This window comes from Mobula hypostoma, chromosome 11 (genome assembly GCF_963921235.1).
Source record: "Mobula hypostoma chromosome 11, sMobHyp1.1, whole genome shotgun sequence".
Taxonomy (NCBI): domain Eukaryota; kingdom Metazoa; phylum Chordata; class Chondrichthyes; order Myliobatiformes; family Myliobatidae; genus Mobula; species Mobula hypostoma.
This window is the reverse complement of record NC_086107.1, coordinates 40,084,561-40,104,523: the sequence shown is the minus strand read 5'-3', so window position 1 is coordinate 40,104,523 and position 19,963 is coordinate 40,084,561. Positions and strand designations below refer to the sequence as shown.

General features: G+C 40.6%; 1 protein-coding gene across 6 annotated transcripts in view; it reads right to left on the bottom strand.

Moving 5' to 3' along the window:
* dennd2b (DENN domain containing 2B) overlaps positions 1-19,963 on the bottom strand; it is a 521,803-nt gene that overhangs the window by 122,519 nt on the left and 379,321 nt on the right. For all 6 annotated transcript variants that reach the window (XM_063061873.1, XM_063061872.1, XM_063061875.1 and 3 more), the window contains 6 exons: positions 18,145-18,360; positions 8,052-8,148; positions 5,733-5,777; positions 5,337-5,521; positions 1,525-1,634; positions 438-507 (listed from right to left, as the gene is read on the bottom strand). In XM_063061873.1, coding sequence (XP_062917943.1) covers positions 438-507; positions 1,525-1,634; positions 5,337-5,521; positions 5,733-5,777; positions 8,052-8,148; positions 18,145-18,360 — 723 coding nt within the window. The remainder of the gene's footprint in view (positions 1-437; positions 508-1,524; positions 1,635-5,336; positions 5,522-5,732; positions 5,778-8,051; positions 8,149-18,144; positions 18,361-19,963) is intronic.

Here is a 19,963-nt window from a genome sequence, read left to right as displayed (position 1 = left end):
ATACAATTTTACACAAGGTGACATTCACGTTGCAGTCCTTGACAACCTACTTGGGGGGAAGTGGACTCTATCGAATAGTATGGGGCTCTACCGCATAAACACTGAAATTATCTGCTGTGAAATTTTAATTTAACTTCATCCCACTTCGTCACTGCAGGGAGTGTTTTAACACTTGGCTATATGTCAGCATCACGAGTAGGAATGGAGGAGGGGCAGACCGTCACATAATGTAATCTATGTTTGCCCAATTTGATTGGTTCTCAGTATTAAATTTGCTAAAGTATATACTTCATCAAACATAAGTGGTATTATGTCTGGGCTGGTAAGTAGGCTGCAATTTTAAATTGATACCACTACTTCTTTTGCCCCTCTTTGGGCAGGGTCAGTAGGGCTCAGCTTTATCATGAGAAAGATCAGTCATGGACAATCATACTCACCAACAATCGTCTGCAATAACCAAATCGTCGACTGCCATCTTCCCCAGTGAGCATGAATGAGAATGTTTCACTGAAACAGACAATAACAATAAGTTCCTCAAAAGCAAGCTCCATGGAGTAACAGTGGTGAATTCTCCTTGTACCACTGTGATTCTCACTAACATGTTACTGCCCTGTTAAATAACACAATTTCAAGTTGTGGGCTCTGAACTGCCAGGGTGGATTAAAGTTCAAAACTGATATACATACATACATCTCTCTCTCTCTCCCTCCCCTCCCCCCCGCCCCCCCCGCCCCCTGGAATGGCAGAGCAGACTCAATGGCCTAGTTCTGCTCCTATGTCTTATGGTCTAACCTACAGGGTTTATTGAAACTTCATAAAACTATGCCCAGAGGAAATGGCCTAAGTAGACACTGCCGGTCTATTCTGTTGTTGGTTTTGTGCCAGCAGATATATAGGCTAAAAGTTCAGGCCGAACTATCCACTGTGAATACATTTACTTTCTTGATGCTATGTTGCTCACATAATACCAAGACACAGTTTTAAATTCCAACCCGTTTCTTTCTTGAAAGGAAAATACCCTGCCAACCAGTAATCAGATGCCATTAATACCCATCTTTATCAGCCTCAATTAAAGAAGATCTCTGGAAAGAGGGAGAGGGGAGACATGGAAAAAGTGTGCAGCTGGGTAAAGTGTACAACTTTAAAAACTATGCTCTAGCCTTTTCTTCAAACTCTCTTTTATCGAAATGCAAAGAAATTAGAAAATGTGTAAGGTCTAATATTTGTTTTTAGAACAAGAAATTAACTGACTTGTTGGGAATATATGGTTCATTAAAACCTCTCTAAAGTAAATTGAAATGATTTATCAAAGCTCTTTATTAAATTATTGATGTAATGACTTTCTCATCATGGAATATATGCAAAAGATTTTGATGAGAAAGTATAACAATGTTCCTTTTCTTTTTGTGGAAATAATCTTACCTGAATGGCAGACCTTAAATCCCATTTTATGTATCTGTAGCGAAAGACCTGCCTACAGATTTTTCTCTTGCAATGATTTAAAGAAATTCTCAGCTTCCTTACCTGGTAAAATCTGATACTGGACTCCAGTCCTTGGCATCAGGAAAGCAGAATTGTGGGATTGCTTTTAGTCGTTCTTCTGCTTCACGTACCTGTTTTGTTGGCCTTTCTAGCTGTAGACGAGAAGCAAACATCGAGTTATTTAACCTGGACACCATCAACAATTCTAATAATAACACTGTCAAACCTTAAGAGTACATTTATGTATTAGTACTCAGTACAATCCTTATCTAAGAAAAGACGTGCTTGTGTTGGAGAGGGTCCAGAGGAGGTTCACGAGAATGGTCCCGGAAATGAAAGGGTTAACGTATGAGGACTGTTTGATGGCTCTGGCTTGTACTTGCTGGAGTTTAGAAAAATGAGGGGTAATCTCATTGAAGCCTGTTGAATATTGAAAGGCCTAGATAGAGTGGATATGGAGAGAATATTTCCCATAGTGGGGAAGTCCAGGACCAGAGAGCAAAATCTCAGAATAAAGGGACATCCATTTAGAACAGAGATGAGTTGGAATTTCTTTTGCCAGAGCGTGGTAAATCTGTGGAATTCATTGCCATGGAAGGAAGCAGAGGCCACATCATTGAGTATATTTAAAGCGGAGGTTGATGGGTTCTTGTTAGTCAGGGCATCAAAGCATACGGGCAGAAGGCAGGAGAATGGGGTTGAGAGGGATAAGAAGTCAGCCATGATGGAATGGCGAAGCAGACTCGATGGGCAGAATGGCCTAATTCTGCTTCTATGCCTTATAACATAACTCAGCATAGGTGACTTTTTTTTGCGAGGGAGGGGGCTGGGAGTTTGGGGTATTTGATGTTCCAGCTGCTGTCTAGCATGTGGGCAATCTGTTAGTGTTTCTGTGCGAGGGAGAGGGTGGGTTTTTTTTTGGACGTTTGCGAGTTCTGTTTCTTTTTTGTGCTGGGAGAGAGTTGATGTCTTTTCTTTCAACAAATACCATGGTTTATCTGTATTTTGTGGCTATGTAGAGAAGAGGATATCAGAGTTGTATTGTACATGCATACTTTGACAATAAAATGAACTTCTGACCCTTTAATACAGCTTAAGTGATCATTTATAAATTACTAATGGAACAACACTGGATAGTCACAACTAACAATGAAACATTGTTATATTGTAACAATATCTACAAATACATAAATTCATTTTTTTGTGAAAAATATTAACTGCCATAGTCATGGAACTACCCACTGAATGAGTAAATCATTGATGAGTGTAATAAATAAAATTGTTTTAATTTTAAGAATGATCTTCAAAGTTGCTGTTTAAGTCTGGAAAACAAAAAAACTGATTTCTTGAGTACCAAAATGAAACCACAGATGCTAGAAATAAAAATACAAAATACTGAAAACATTCAGCAGGTCAGGCAGCATCTGTGGAGAGAGAGAGAGAGACAGAATTCATGTTTCAGGCTGATGATTCCTCATCAGAACAATAGTGATATCTTTCCTGGTATGCAATGTAATAAAAATATTTTTTTAAAAATTAGTAGTGGCATATTTGAAAATCCTTTGGCAGTCTGCCATTGGAAGATCTGTAGATATTTTGTAACAATGGAGCTTGTTTGCTTCTTTTCCTCAAAATGTGACAAGATTCACTGCTCCCTCATTTTATACCTTTTTAGGAGCCCACTTAATCTCAAAAATACTGCACACAGATTCAAGGCTTAGATGTCGTAGAAAGGAGGAACTGCTCCCATTGATGGCACATCAGCCATTGTATATTTAAAGCAATTATCAAAATGATCAGAGAGCAGAGGGGAGATTTTATTTGTGTAAGTTTTAATGATCTGTCCTGCCTGACATTCCGGTGCAGACAGGCTCAATAGTAAATTCCAGAGAGGAATTAAATACATACTTGAAAAGTTAAAAAAAATTGCACAGCTATGAAAAAGAGAGGGAAGTTGAACTAACCTGGACAACTTAATGAACCATTGGAAAGACTGGTTGGTGTTTCAATGCATATGATTGAAGCATGCTAGTGGAAAATTATATTCACACCTTAATCTCCAGTTGTCTGTCTATATGCCAGGTACATTACCTAAGTCATCAACCTGAAAAAAAAGTCTGAATATCACCAATGAGAAATTCAGTTAAAATGGGCTGATTTTGCATGTGCCTTTTGTGCATAAAAATCCTCAGGGTTTTATTTTTTGTTGCTGTGGGTTCCAGGAAAAGAAAAGTATTCTGTATTAGAAGTCAAATTTGAGCTTGTCATTCGAGCTCACAGTTGCCAGCTGGCTCCACATAACAGCCAGTCAATTTCCTGTGTTCCATAACTGGCAGCCCACAGAAGTCCACCTGCAGCTCACTCAGCTTATTCAGAATGCCTGGCTTTCAGACTGGCATGGACCATAATGGTTCAAAATATAATAGAAAGGTAGCTCTGAATCTGCTCAATTTCCTCTCCAAAATCCTTGCTCTAAAGCATGCTGGAAGTTAAATATTGTTATCACAATGGTACACAGATGAACCAAATGATAAAACTATTACCAAACACATTGTACTATCTAAGATATCCAAGTTAAGCTTAACCAGTTTTCATGGATTTCTTCATTATTAGGCTCTTATATCTGTCTGTCACTCTGTTCTTGCTGCTACCATCAGTCAGATGGTAAAGAAGCCTGAAGTCTCAACAGCAGCTAATTCAACTCTTCAATTCGTGAACCAACTAGCAAAAAAGCACTAATCACTGCAGTTTAGCAACACTACAACTTTGATCACCTTGCACTGAAATGGATTTCTTTTCTTCTAATTGTGTTCCTTCTTGTAAAAAAATGGTGTTTATTGAATGTTTTTCTTGTGAAAGCTGCTAATATGATGGCATAAATGTGGCACAAATTTTGTGAGCACTTTTGTGGGCTTTTTTGCCTTGCACTTTTCATCAGTAAATATACTGACACTACATTTTTGGGAAGAACCATTTTAATATTGTACTTGGACAGATATTTACTTACTCAAAGTAACTAACTGTTGTATAATTTTCAAATGGATTCCTATTTGGCAGATTACGTTCAGTTATTTGCAAGTGAAGTGTTTTACTAGTACACCTTAACAATGAATACAGCTATTTCCTTTTCCAGAACCACTCATACTTTCCACACACACAAAATTACTTTTAACCACATTGTGAGAAACACTTTTGGAAAACCTCAAGCTCAGGAAGATAAATTGGTCTGCTGAAGAATTAGAGCCAAATGTTAAATTAATAGCTACAGTCTGCTAATGAAAACAAGCTGCTAATATGAAGGATTCAGACCTTCAGAACTTTAATAATTGTTTTATATTTTACAGTTAGACATTTTACCTGCTATTTTTCCTAAGGACTGTTCTTGGATTAGATTCGCTATCTCTGCCAGCTTCCTTAATTGTCCAGTTTCCTAGTTTTTTTTTTCAAACTTGTCTTTTATTTTCCTTTGTTGCTCTGGTTTACTCACTGAGCAAATTTTGAGTTGTAGTTCAGACAGAAATTTAAGATGTGGGAATAGCTGCTACAATCTAAACAGTTTTGGATATGCTCAGGAAAAAGCCAACAAACTGACACAATCCTGAGAATATGAAACTTATTATTGTAAGTTTCATTTTCTTGGTGAATTTGATATTAAGGACATAAATTTTAAACAAAAATCTTAAGAGGAAATTAAATATTAGCACGAGGCTCGAAACTAAAATTATTACCCTAAGCATAGTGAATTTAGGCAATTGTGTGGGTTCTCATTTTCGAACATTTTAGAGACTGATCTTTCCGATCTGTGTAAAACATATAAAATAAATCATTGGGTTCTTCTACACTTTAGCAATTACCTTTGGAAATTGATAGGATACTTCAGGAATGTAAGTATTCTTCGAAGGTTTCTTCTTTAATGAAATCACCACAAAATATTCAAAGAGTTCCCGCTCTTGCCATTCGATGAGTTCCCGTTCTAACGTGCGGTAACTGGGGGCTTTCTTTAGCACTGACTGAATGTGGACCAAACGTTGAGTGTGCGCTGCAAAACAAAATTAAATCTGAAAAAGAATTCATAGTTTTTTTTCCCCTGCAGTCAAAGAAAATGGAATGCACAAGTTGTCACAGGGATTAATCTGTGGTTCATGGAGTTTAAGATTTGTCTTTTGCTGATCTGCTCAGCAGGAAAGGCTGTATTGCACAGATACTAAGTAAGCCCCATGCACTGTCCCCAAGGCATTGTGACCTCTTACCTTTAAATCGGTCATCTGAGTCACTCTCACTCTCACTGTTCTCATCTGTGAAAGAGAGAAAGAAGCTGAGTGAAGATTCCAGCAAGCCAAAACAAAAATTGGTTCAGAAAAAAAACAGATCTTAGACTAAACAATTACTAGTCTTGTAGCAGCTGTAAAAATTCGGGCTTTAAAAAACATGTTGACAGTGGATTTTTTTTTTCCATCTTAATGAAATGGCGTGTAAAGCAGTAGGTTAGACTGCGCTTCTCATGCACAATAATTAGCAATTTAAAAAAACACACAAGAAATTAATTGGAAGCATGCCAAAGAACATAAACTTATGGTGTACAAGTATCCCTCATGAAGATGCCTCAATCAAGTGACAAAGCACTTCATGGTTGAAATGACACAAACAATATGCCAATGATTGTCGCACTTGCTGGCATCATAATTTACTCTCCCATGCCAGTGTCAGTGATCTGGAGAAGATGTGGGCATTTCTATATGACAAGGTATCACTTGGAAATCAAGCCTGAAGCCATAAATGCTGTCAGTGATACAAAATCAATGCCACTTCGACTCCTGGGGTCTGGCTCCCATTTTAGGCACAGGTGGTATTGGTGCTACTGCTGCAAATCTCTAGTGACTCAGATCCCATTCTCACTTTAGGTGCTGTCAGTGTGGAATCTGAACATTCTCCAAGTGGGGGTTTCTTCTCCCCATCCCAGAGATCTGCCAGGAGGTTACTTGGCTATTGCAGATTACCCCTAGAGTGAGTGGGTGACAGGAGAATCAGAGAAGTAGAGTACAGGGAAGCCAGTGGGGGAAGCCCAGGACTGATGGGATTCTGTTGAGAGCCAGCACAGACTTGATGGGCTAAATAGCCCTTTTCTATGTCATAAGAAAGCCACATAGATTAAATAAACTAAAAGTATTTTGAATAACTTTTACATTTTCAAGAACAACTGCCACAGGAGTGTCGTAGTTAGCGCGACACTATTACAACTAGAAGTTCGGAGTTCAATTCCGACACCATCTGTAACAAGTCTGTGCATCCTCCCCGTGGAATGCATTGGTTTTTTCCAGGTGCTCTGGTTTCCTCCCACAGTCCAAAGACGTATCGGTTACTTAGGTCATTGTAAATTGTCCTGTGGTTAGATGAGCGTTAAATTGGGGATGCTGGCTGGCTCAGCTCAAAGGGGCTACTCCGTGCTGTATCTCAATAAATAAATACATTTAATAACTCAAGATCTTTATGAGCAGTGACAAATTTGGAACCATGAAAATAATGAGAAGCAATTCTCATTTAATGATGATACCTCTCTTTAATTCCCCTCAGCCTTTTCATTATCAAAGAGAAAAGCTAGGACTTTTGCCTCTCTGGAGCAACAGAGGATGAGAGGCAAATAGTGGTGTATAAAATTATGAGAAGCATAGAGTGACCAGTCAAATCCTTTTTCCCCAGGGCTGCAATGGGCAAAGTCAGATGACACGAGTCAGGGGAAGTTTAGGGGAAATGTCAGAGGAAAGTCTTTTTTCAATACAGAGAGATATGGGTGCCTGAAACATACTGCCAGAGGTAGTGGTACAGGCTGATATAATAGGAATATTGAAGAGATTCTTCAATAGGCACATGGATGTAAGCAAAGGTGAAACATTATGGGCTGTGTAGGAGGGAAGGGTTAGATTGTTCGTGGAGTAAGTTTAAATAGGTATGTTCAACATTGAGGGCTGAAAGGCTGGTACTGTGCTGTACTGTTCTGTGTTTTACAAATAATTTTTCCTTCTTGTTGCTTCTAGACTATATCGCAGTTAGTGCCATGAATAATAAGCTTCGATAAGCTTTGCACTTGACTTTTGAGGAGGTAGCACATTTGAATGATTTCAATTGAGTTAGATGTGCAGATGAAAGTTTAATTCCGAAACATCTGTCTGTGATGAGCTCTGTTCCACCGAGCTGTCATGTCTACACATTTGAGTGACAAATGGATTGTTATTCTGTATTTGGGTTTATTCCCACTGGAATTATAATGCCAAGATCTGTGAGTGATGGGAAATATGGAACAAGATAAATAGACAATCTGTGCTTCATTACTGACTAATCACTTTAATTATGCAGAATGTCTGCTACAAAGATTGAAAGATAGCAGCAGACAATCTGAGAGAGGGAACTTGCGATTAGTTTCCAAGAAAAATTTACCAGGTTTTTTACCAGGTTCTGCTGCCAAGCCGTGGTTGACTTCCCCAACATTCATGACTCTTATTTTTGTTGAAAGAGAGGGACATTTTTAATTTGATCAGTTCAAGCAAATTGTTAATAATAGCTCATCCTCTTACCTCGCAGAGATGCATTCTCAAAGTTTGACAGAGACAATTTCTTCAGCCTTTTCTTCCCTCTCTTTGCACTATAGATGCCATTAATTTTCTGAACAAGCTATGAAAATTTAAAAAAAAGTAAAAGTGTTTATTATTAATATCTACTCATTTTCCATTTTGGGTCTGCTATTTCATTAACACAAATTAACCCTCAAGTTACATATTATTTATAAGCTATATTTATTATTTTTTATCAATAAAGCAATATTTTACTAAATACAAGACCATAAAATGCCAATCACAAGTGCTAATACTGAAAAACAAATTATTAGAAGTTTATCAACTGAAAGGTATTATTAATTAAATCGCTGCTTTATATTCACTTTGAATAATTGGATTTACTGTTCCTTTTTCTACATAATAAGGCTTCTGAAGTTGATGTTTATGTTTTGCTTGAACATAGAAAAACAAAAATAATCCCAGCACAAAAGGAATGCCGGCTTTTTGCACGAGGATGCAATTCAATTTCTTTTCCTGGCCCTTTCCCATAACACTGTAGAATTCTGGTCTTGACTGGTTTTGGTATTGGTTTATGATCGTCACATGCACTGAAATACAGAGAAAAGCTTCTGTTTGTGTGCCATCCGGACAGACCAGTCCATATTTAAGTACATCAAGGCAATAAAAAGGAAAACAGAATCTTAAAACTTCTCGCAACATACATCAAAGTTGCTGGTGAACGCAGCAGGCCAGGCAGCATCTATAGGAAGAGGCGCAGTTGACGTTTCAGGCCGAGACCCTTCGTCAGGACTAACTGAAGGAAGAGTGAGTAAGGGATTTGAAAGCTGGAGGGGGAGGGGGAGATGCAAAATGATAGGAGAAGACAGGAGGGGGAGGAATGGAGCCGAGAGCTGGACAGGTGATAGGCAGAAGGGGATACGAGAGGATCATGGGACAGGAGGTCCGGGAAGAAAGACGGGGGGGGGGGGAGTGACCCAGAGGATGGGCAAGAGGTATATACCTGTCCAGCTCTCGGCTCCATCCCTCCCCCTCCTGTCTTCTCCTATCATTTTGCATCTCCCCCTCCCCCTCCAGCTTTCAAATCCCTTACTCACTCTTCCTTCAGTTAGTCCTGACGAAGGGTCTCGGCCTGAAACGTCGACTGCGCCTCTTCCTATAGATGCTGCCTGGCCTGCTGCGTTCACCAGCAACTTTGATGTATGTTGCTTGAATTTCCAGCATCTGCAGAATTCCTGTTGTTTGTGTCTTAAAACTTCTCACCTGCTTATTACTTCCCCCTGGGTCCCCTCCCTTCCCTTTCTCCTATTGTCCATCTCCTCTCCTATCAGATTCCTTCTTCTCCAGCTCTTTACCTTTCCCACCCACGAGGCTTCACTTATCACCTTCCAGCAAGCCTCTTCCCCTCCTCCCAACTTTTAATTCAGGCATCTCTCCCCTTCCGTCTCAGTCCTGAAGGGTCTTGGCCTGAAACGTCAACTGTTTATTCTTTTCCATAGATGCTGCCTGACCAGCTGAGTTCCTGCAGCATTTCGTGTGTGTTGCAAAATAAAGTGTTACAATTACAGTAAAAGTCCAGTGCAGGGTTTCATCTGTTTCATTTTTGAAATGGACAACTTAATCTGCTTCCATTAGTCAGTCAGACAATGAATTCTAAATCATAAATACCAACTGTATAACAACCCCAGCTATTATTTGACCTTTGTTTCATGGTCACTTCAAGTTCAAGTTTATTGTCATCTGACTGTACATATATACAACCTCTGGACCATGGTACATCCATAATACATTTATCAAACACAGCACATAAAATGAAATATTACCACAAATAAATTGATAAATATAGTTCAAAATGCACATCAAGTGCGCAACCCTGGAAGACAGTAAACAGCTCACTGCCCTAGTGACGAGACCTTGGTTGTGGCAGGGCATTCACAGTTCCACAGGCTGGGGGAGAAAGCTGTTGCCTGGTCTGGCAGTCCTAGTCCTGATGTTCGTTTACCTCCTTCCTGACACTAGTGGATGAAAGAGATTGCGGGAGGGGTGGTAGGGATACGCAATGATGCTTCGGGCCCTTTGTATACAATGCTCCCAGTGGTTTCATGGAGCTTGGAAAGTCGCTGCCAGCTCAGACTGACTGGGTTTTTTTCTGTCTAGAAGTCCAATATTCAGTTACAGAGAGGGGTATTGAGTCCAACCGAGAGCAGTTTACCCACCAGCCTCTGAGGAATGATTGTGTTAAATGCTGAACTGAAGTCAATGAACAATACCCTGGCATATGAGGCATTGTTTTCTAGGTGGATCAGGAGTAAGAGGAGGGCTGAGGCTATGGCATCACCAGTGGGCTGGTTTGAGACATAGGCAAACCAGAAAGGGTCCGATGCAGCTGGAAGGTGGAATTTTATACAATCCATTACCAGCCACTCAAAGCACCTCATGATTGCTGAGGTTAGTGCCACTCAGCAGTTACCATTGCGCTCTGGGACACCAGAATGATGATGGCTGACTTGGAGCCTGCAGGAGCAGTAAGAGGGCTGTTGTTTAAATCTCCGTTAAGACCTCCATTAGTTGAGCTGCACAACCCCTCAGCACCTGACCAGGTATGCTGTCCGGCCCTATAGCTTGCCGTGAATTTACACTGGCTAGGATCCTCCTCACCTAGGCTGCAGCCTGTTCCTCGGGGGGAGGGGACTTTCCTCCATGTCACATCATTCATTGCGACAAATCATGCATAGAGGGCACTCAGCCTATCAGGAAGGGAGGCATCGTCGTCCTTGATGCGCGGGTCAGAATTGTAATCTGTTATGGTTTATATACCTTGCCACATGCGCCACGTGTCCCAGATGTCAGAAAGGGGCCTGTGATTTTTCTATGAGTACTATGGATCTCTTGCTGACCTTAGAGTTGTCTTGTCCCCGATCTGAAGGCTGCGTCCCAATCCCATTCAACAAAGGGTACAGTTTTGCCTAGAAATCCATCTTCACACAGTCTCATTAAACTATATTTTTGACCAGCACATTGTGCTTTACCTGTGAAGGTCATCCCAATTAATTTAATAGAAAAAATTTCAAAAGCTAGCATAAAGTGCTACCAGGCAGAATTGGATTTCTGGCTGTTGTTCTTCTCCATTCTGTCCGGCCCTTACATGCTCAGCACAACTTCAAATTGTATTCATATTTTTATAGAATTTGAGGGGATGTGCCAGCATTTTGATTGCAGTGCAGAGCTATAGGCTCTGTGACACAAGAATTCCACTCTTAGCTGCCTGAGGAAAAATAAAATCAACTGCCAGACAGCAAATGTGTTGGGAACGTTGCAAAATCATCGACTAAAAAAGCTGGCAAAGGGGCTGAATTTCTTTCCCAGGTCTGGTGAGAGCGGAATGAAGGGAACGCACTGTGGAGGTGCCTTTTAACATGAGGCAGAAAGGAAATCCGGAACTCTGAACCCCGCAGAATGCTGCTGAAATTCAATCAAATGAAAATTTTAGGAGCAGGATGGATTAGTCTCGTTAGAACATAGAACAGTACAGCACAGTTCAGGCCCTTCAGCCCACAATGTTGTGCCAACCCTTAAACCCTGCCTCCCATATGACCCCCCACCTTAAATTCCTCCATATACCTGTCTAGTAGTCGGAGAAGGTAGTAAGAGATATAGAATCTATGCAGGTGAGTGGAAATAAGGTGCAAGTCATTTAAGTACCAGATGGTAGAACAGCCTTGATGGAATTATATTTATTTTCTTTCCCTTCTCCTATTGATTCAGTTTTCAGTCAGGCTTATAAACGGGCACCCAACAAGCCCATGAGAAACAGCAGAGAGCAGTGGATAAAAAAGCATATAAAACCCTATCTGCAATCTAACGGAGAAATGTTTGGAAGTATAAAACGCCTTCTCTTTATGTTTGATTGTATGGGGATATTACTTGTAGATTGAAAGTGACCTCTGCTGACACTACCTGATCATTTCATTCACTGCTCCCCCCTCCCACTGTACAAATTCTTACTCCCCTTACAGGCCTTGCTGGCCCATCTTCTGCCACACCACACTGGCAAGCTGCAGCACAGAAGCTGGTTAGAACAAATGCTCATGGAATCCTTTGACATTCTTCATCAGGACACCAGTAACATCATGCCCAGGCTCAACCTGATCTGAAATTCTGCCTCAGCTGTCCAACTTATTGTTCTGCTTGTCTTACTTGTTCCTGTTCCTTAAAATATTCCATACAGTGAAGGTTAGAGATTTCTCAGTGCTTGGTCTAACAGCAAGTCAGATCCCATCTAGCACTTTGTACTATTTTTCCAGAAAGAAGGGGAGAATTTATAGTGAGTTTGGCAAGGGAAAATTTGCCTCTATATTAGATATTTGGAGATCTTTTGCTCCGGGCAAAAATCCTTGAAATTAGGCTGAGGAATAACATAGCTGTAACTGGAAAATTTAGCCTATGATCTCCCCATGAATCTGGAACAACTGCACAGACTTTCTGCACCTCTATCCTGCCAGGTGCCCCTCTCCTGGCAAGAAGGTGGTGAGGAAAACGTGGCTTCAACCTCCTTTAGTTATAACCATGGGGTTCAAAAAACCAGCACACAGGACATGAACAGGAGGTGATAAGGCACATTCCTCATTTTCATTCCAACCTTTACTGATTCAGGCTTTGTAATTGATCATGGGATCATAGACTCATATGATTTCTATGATTCAACATGCCATCAAGTCCACACTAGCCAAGAAACAGTAATCTTGGATAAAGTTGCCACTAAAACACAGCTTGCTAATTTTTAAACCATCAGCCAGTTTGGATCCAATTTACTATTTTCCTTTTCAGTCCAGTTTGTGTATGAGACTTTGCCAAATTTCTGTGGATTACATTAAAAGTGTCGCCCCTTTTAACCCTCCTTGTTACCTCACCAAAACATTCATTTTAGTTGAACTGGAACGACTTTCACTGTCCTCAAAAACCCCAGGATCCATTTAATCTGGGACTGACTCTGAAATTATTTACTTTCAAAGATGCTAAATCCTTTAATATTTCCTTTCTCAAAATGGTTATCTTATTTAATAGTTCATATTCCTCTGCAGTGCAGCCTGTAGTGAAAATAGACACATTCAGTATTCAGTATGAAACAACCCCTTGTCCACTGCCTCCATATTGAGTTTATCTTGTTGGTTTCTAACAGGGTCAAATCTATTCGTGGTTATACTACTCTTTTCTAAACATCTTGACATTTTCATTGATTTCACTTGCCAATGTTTTTTAAAGATCCTTCCTTCTTTTACATTTTATTCTTGTACTTAATATCCTCCTCTAGTCTTTCGAAATAAGCTGCAGAGTTGTAAACTTAGTCAGCTCCACTGTGGGTACTAGCCTCCATAGTCTCCAGGACATCTTCAAGGAGTGATCCCTCAAAAAGGTGGCATTCATCATTAAGGACATCATTCAGGATATGCCCTCTTCTCGCTGCTACCATCAGGGAGGAGTTACAGGAGCCTGAAGGCACACACTCAATGATTCCAGAATAACTTCTTCCCCTCTGCCATCTGATTTCTGAATGGACATTGAACCCACGAACACTACCCCTTAACACATTTAATTCCACGTCCCACTCCCATTCTGATATGTCTATCCATGGCCTCCTCTACTGTAAAGATGAAGCCACACTCAGGTTGGAGGAACAATACCTTATATTCCCTCTGGGTAGCCTCCAACCTGATGGCATGAACATTGACTTCTCAAACTTCCACTAATGCCCCACCTCCCCCTCGTACCCCATCCGTTATTTATTTATTTATATACACACATTCTTTTTCTCTCTCTTCTTTATCTCCCTCTGTCCCTCTCACTATACTCCTTGCCCATCCTTTGGGCTTCCCCCCTCCCCCTTTTCTTTCTCCCTAGGCCTCCTGTCCCATGATCCTCTCACATCCCTTTTGCCAATCAAATGTCCAGCTCTTGGCTCCATCCCTCCCCCTCCTGTCTTCTCCTATCCTTCCGGATCTTCCCCTCCCCCTCCCACTTTCAAATCTCTTACTAGCTCTTCTTTCAGTTAGTCCTGACGAAGAGTCTCAGCCCGAAACGTCGACTGTACCTCTTCCTATAGATGCTGCCTGGCCTGCTGCGTTCACCAGCAACTTTGATGTGTGTTGCTTGAAATTCCAGCATCTGCAGATTTCCTCGTGTTAACACTATCCCACTACTTCTTTAATTTTTAAATTTGCACTACTTATTTAACTTAACTATATATATATAGTTAAAAACTATATAACTGTTGACGTGTGGCCAAGTGGTTAAGGCGTTCGTCTATTGATTTGAAGGTCGCTAGTTCGAGCCTTGGCTGAGGCAGCATGTGTGTCCTTGAGCAAGGCACTTAACCACACATTGCTCTGCGACGACACCAAGCTGTATGGGTCCTAGTGTCCTTCCTTTGGACAACATTGGTGGCATGGAGAGGGGAGATTTGCAGCATGGGCAACTGCTGGTCTTCCATACAACCTTGTCCAGGCCTGCGCCCTGGAAACTTTTCAAGGCGCAAATCCATGGTCTCATGAGACTAACGGATGCCAATAAATAAATAAACAAACAAACAAATATACATACACACAAACATATAACCATATAACAATAACAACACAGAAACAGGCCATCTCGGCCCTTCTAGTCCGTGCCGAACTCTTACTCTCACCTAGTCCCACCGACCTGCACTCAGTCCATAACCATCCATTCCTTTCCTGTCCATATATCTGTCCAATTTAACTTTAAATGACACCATTGAACCTGCCTCAACCTCTTCTGCTGGAAGCTCGTTCCACACAGCTACCACACTCTGAGTAAAGAAGTTCCCCCTCATGTTACCCTTAAACTTTTGCCCTTTAACTCTCAACTTGTGTCCTCTTGTTTGAATATTCCCCACTCTCAATGGAAAAAGCCTATCCATGTCAACTCTATCTATTCCCCTCATAATTTTAAACACCTCTATCAAGTCTCCCCTCAACCTTCAACGCTCCAAAGAATAAAACCTAACTTGTTCAACCTTTCTCTGTAACTTGGGAGATGAAACCCAGGCAACATTCTAGGTAAAACGATAACAGAATGCATAATAAAGTATAAAAGCTGCAGAGAAAGTGCAGACAGACAATAAGGTGCAAGGTTATAATTAGGTACGAGGTCAACAGTTAACCTTATTGTACTGGGAAATAGTGTTTCCCGTCTGGTAAAGTGCTTGATTATGCTTTACCGAGGAAGTGAGAAGTGCACACAGTTGATAGTGGGCAGGCTGGTTTCTATGATATGTTCAGCTATGATCTCAAATGTCTACAGTTTCTTCTGGTCTCAGCCAGAGTAGTTACCCTACCAAGCTGTAATGCTTCTATGGTGCACTGACAAAATTTCATAAGGGTTGATGGGGACATGACATATTTCCTTAGCCTCCTAAGATAAGACATGTTTTGGCGAGTTTTCTTGGTCTGGCATCTATGTGACTGGACCACAGTAGGTTGTTGATGATGTTAACTCCTAGGAACCTGAAGCTCTCAATCCTCTCCCCACAGTACCATTGAAGCAGATAGGAGCATGTGCACTATCCCTCTTCTTTAAGTCCACGACCAACTCTCTTGCTTTGCTGTCATTGAGGGAAAGACTATTATTATGACATGATGTAGCTAAGCCCTCGATCTCCTTGTACTCTGACACATCATTATCTGCGGTTGTTTCATCTCCAAACTTGTAGATGGAGATGGAGCGAAATCTGAGCAGGCAATTATGAATGCAGGTATTTCCTTTTTTGCCTCCCTCTCTCCCTTTTTAAACAGAGGTGTAAATGATAAATTGTGTCATTATAAATACAAGAATTTCAAAAAGTGCACATCTTAAAGACCCTAGCACAGAGTATCACAGATATCCATAGAATCATAAAAAGGACTTTTGCCCATTATGTCTATACTGACCATTTCTATCAATCTATCTACACTAACCCCATTTATAAGCTCTTGATCCATTGCCTTCTCTGTCTTAGTGATTCCAATGCTTCTTAAAAGACTGTAAGAGCACCTTCTTCTACCAGCTTCTTAGCAGCACATTCCAGATCTCAACCACCTACTAGGTGGGGGGAAAATTTCCTCAGATTCCCTGTAAATATCATACTGTAGCGATGTGCTACACACAGCGCTAGAATAACCACACGGAGTCGGTGAGTTAGAGTTGCGATGAAAGAGATTTATTCAAACTTCGCGGCCCACTTTAAAGCCTTCCCGTTCCCACCCTCCCTGGGCGGGACTACTGTGGGGAATGTATATTCCCAGACCCTTTCTGCGCGCGGGATTTTCCCCCTGCTGGTGAAGATGGCTTGGCGCCCTTTTTGCTGCCGGCCCCCTGCCTGCGCGCGCTGTTGTGAGCCGGTTCGTGTGTGCCAGAAAGTGGGTCGCCACAATACTCCTTTATTTAAACTTACAAGTTCTGCCATGGGAAAAAGCTTCTAACTATATAACCTTTTTTTGTCTTTCATAGTTTTGTATTCCTCCATCAGGTCTATCCTTACCCTCCTCTACTCCAATGTAAACAAACTATCTAATTTCTCATCTTAACTGAAACCACCTATCGCTAGAAACATCCTGGTGAACTTACACCCATCCTAGTGCAATCATTCTGATCCTATAATACAGGACTGAAACACTATAATATTCCAACTTTGACAACAGCAACAGACACAAAATGCTGGAGGAACTCAGCAGGTCAGTCTGCATCTATGAGAGGAATAAACAGTTAATGTTTCAGGCCGAGATCCTTCCTCAGCACTGGAAAGGGGGAGAAAAAGGTCATTTCTGTTTATTCCACTCCAATACTTTATAAAGTTTTACGAAGATCCCTGTGCTCTTATATTCTACAGTGGTGCTAGAAAGTTTGTGTATGTATATATACTGTAATTCACTTTTTCTCTATTATGTACTGTTGCCACAATGACAACACATTTCAAGACATATGCTGGTGATATTAAACATGATTATGATTCTGATTCTGCAATATTGAACTCTCAGTATCTGAAATGCTTTCCCTTTTCTGCCATCCCAGTTTGGCATCAAGGACACATCTATTGATTTCACAGGAGTAACTATAATTGAAAGAATGCAATGTAGGGTAACTGTTCAGGAAGGAAGCTCAAACCATATCTCTTCATTCAGGAGGTTATGGGATGACCTGGTAAAAGTCTATAAAGTTATGAGAAGAACGAATAAGTAGATAGTCAGAGCTTTACCCAGAGTGGAAATCTCAAACACTAGAAGACATGGGTTTAAAGTGAGTGGAGGAAAGTTTAAACAAAATTTGTGAGGCAAGTATTTTTTTTAACTAGAGGGTGGAGAAAGGTGTCTGAAAACATGCTAACAGGGGAGATAGTAGAAGCAGGTATGATAGCAAAGATCAAAAGGCATTCAGACTGCCACATGAACAAGCAGACAATAGAGGGATATGGGCTTCGTGCAGCCAGCTGGGATTAGTTTAAATTGGCATCACGGTTGACGCAGATGTGTGGGCTGAAAGACCCATTCCTGTGCTGTTCTTTACTGTGTTCTAATGTCTCCTACTCTTCTGAAACTGATTTAATAACATTTGACTCTTTCCAGTCCACCTTAACTTCCACTTCCTTTATCACTCACTCCCAAGAAAAAGATCCTCAAACATTTCAGAATGTACATTGATTCATTACTAACTTCAAGAGCACATGCAGGACAACACTCAGAGAGCCTTTTTGACCCTTCTTGCAGCAAAAACATTTGTGACCTGCATTTGAACTCCAAATTTCTTCTTTCAGCTTGCAGTTAACACTTTACCTAACACAGCAATGCAGCAGTGAGCCAGGGCCCAGAGAAAAGCATCAGCCAGAATTATCCACACTTAATTACTTAGGAAGCCAAGTGAATTATTCGCCATCAGGTCTTTTGTAATGAGTTTCCTTCAATGCAATCTACAGAATGTGTGCTGAAACTCAGATATGATCACCAAGTTTGTTTTTAGTCATATGCACATACGTACCTGCATACTAATCACCAGCAGGGATAGTTTTTCCAACACATTATCAAAAAAAAAACAATTGGAGGTTTCTTACCTTAGGGATCCTCCTGGATCGGCGTGTAGACAGCAGCTCACTGGTGGTGCTTATGCTGTCGTCGTTGAGGCTGGTTGGGGAAGCGGGTACACTAAGGTGGGACAGAAGCAGCACATCATCATGGCTGTGTCTTTTGGACAGGCGTGGTAGTCTAAGGGTCCTCCTGTCTATGGTACTACTCAGACGCAATGACAGACTGCTGGGTTTCGGAGGCAGCTTTGGAAGATAAGTCAGTGACCAGGTTAACTTAACATACTACAGTGCAGAGTATACAATCTATGTATCATTTCATGTTTCGTACTGCACAAGCTCTTGAGCCAGAATTTCCCCTCAAACATTCAGTACTTTTCGTTTCAAATTACCAATCAAATTATGCAGGATGATCAACACTGCGACAATGTGTATTTTTAAGTTAATTAACTGCAGAGTTGAAAATATGCTCACTGTAAATAAAAAAAACAGTAAATTATATTTACACAGAAACAACAAATGCAGGAAAATATGGTAGGTTGAAAAGAAAACTAAAGCAACCGAGAAAGAAATCTAATTTAACATGCCAATTCTTCAGCTATGAATAGTTTGTGGTTTAGTCCTCCTGCCTTATATTTTCTTATCTCACTCTCATGTGCAAAGTTCTTTATTAACAGTAATGGTGTAGCTCCACACACAACAAAAAGGTTTTTGTCACTATCTTAGCATCTGATTTTATTTATTTAGCAGTTGCTGTATAAAACAATAATTGGAGAAACACAATTCATTATTGACCAATCAACAATTTTAATAGGGGCCACCTTATTTCCCCGTATGGAAATGAAATGCTGGGCTCCAGATGTGCAAGATACTTTCTGAAATGTGCTGGTAGGTCCTCTATCTCATGGCTCATGTCCACATTTTTTGTTGAAATAATACAGTGTGCATTTGAAGTGCATCCAAATTAGTCGGCATCTGTACAGCACATAGAGTACATGGACTCTGCCGAAGAATGTGTGTGCTCAGAACTGATCTCCAAGAGCAATGAATGTATTGGTCTACTATAAAATTCTTTGTGATTTATGGGTTTTTTCTTCTTTTTGTCTTAAATAGTATATTGTTTTACAATTCACATTTTCCATCTAGGACTTATATCCATAGGGAAGTAAATTGTCCACAAGGAAAGTTATGAAGAAACCCCTTACAGTAAAAGTGAACAACATTCCTGTCCTTCTCTGTCCAAAACAGTGGCTTGCAAGATTCAAAGCTTGGTAATACCTTCCTCAGTAATTTGCAAGCTATTCCATCTTCCTAGCCGCAAGAAGTTTGTTCGATGCTTACTAAAATGAACAGCTTTGGTATATTTACTGGCAGGAAAATTACAATGGTAAGAGTTCACCAGAACCTATATCATAATGTACAGCACCAGCTCTATAATGAAAGTACAAAAACAGCAAAAAGTCTGTCTTTTTTAAAAAATTACATACATAAAATATATGATGTTGTCACAAGAACTCTTCCAGTGTGTACATAAGTAAGAGCAATGTCACAAATCTGTACCATCCGAGAGTTTCCCCCACACTACCAGGTGTTTATGGAGCTAAAAATTCATTCCCTCGTTAAAAGACTGCACTCTGCTGAGCAGGAGACCCAGGCTGCTGAGTCTTAGCACTATGGGTGTGTGATATTCGTACACCCGTGAGCTTCAGAGGTATAATTGCAACCTTTCTCTCACTGGTATCCATGGAAATTCTCCAAGATTCCCATGCACCTGGTGAAAAGGATCCACAAAAACTGACATCATACTTGGCGTGTCTTGAAAGGGGGAGGAGAACGCCGAGTCCAAGCA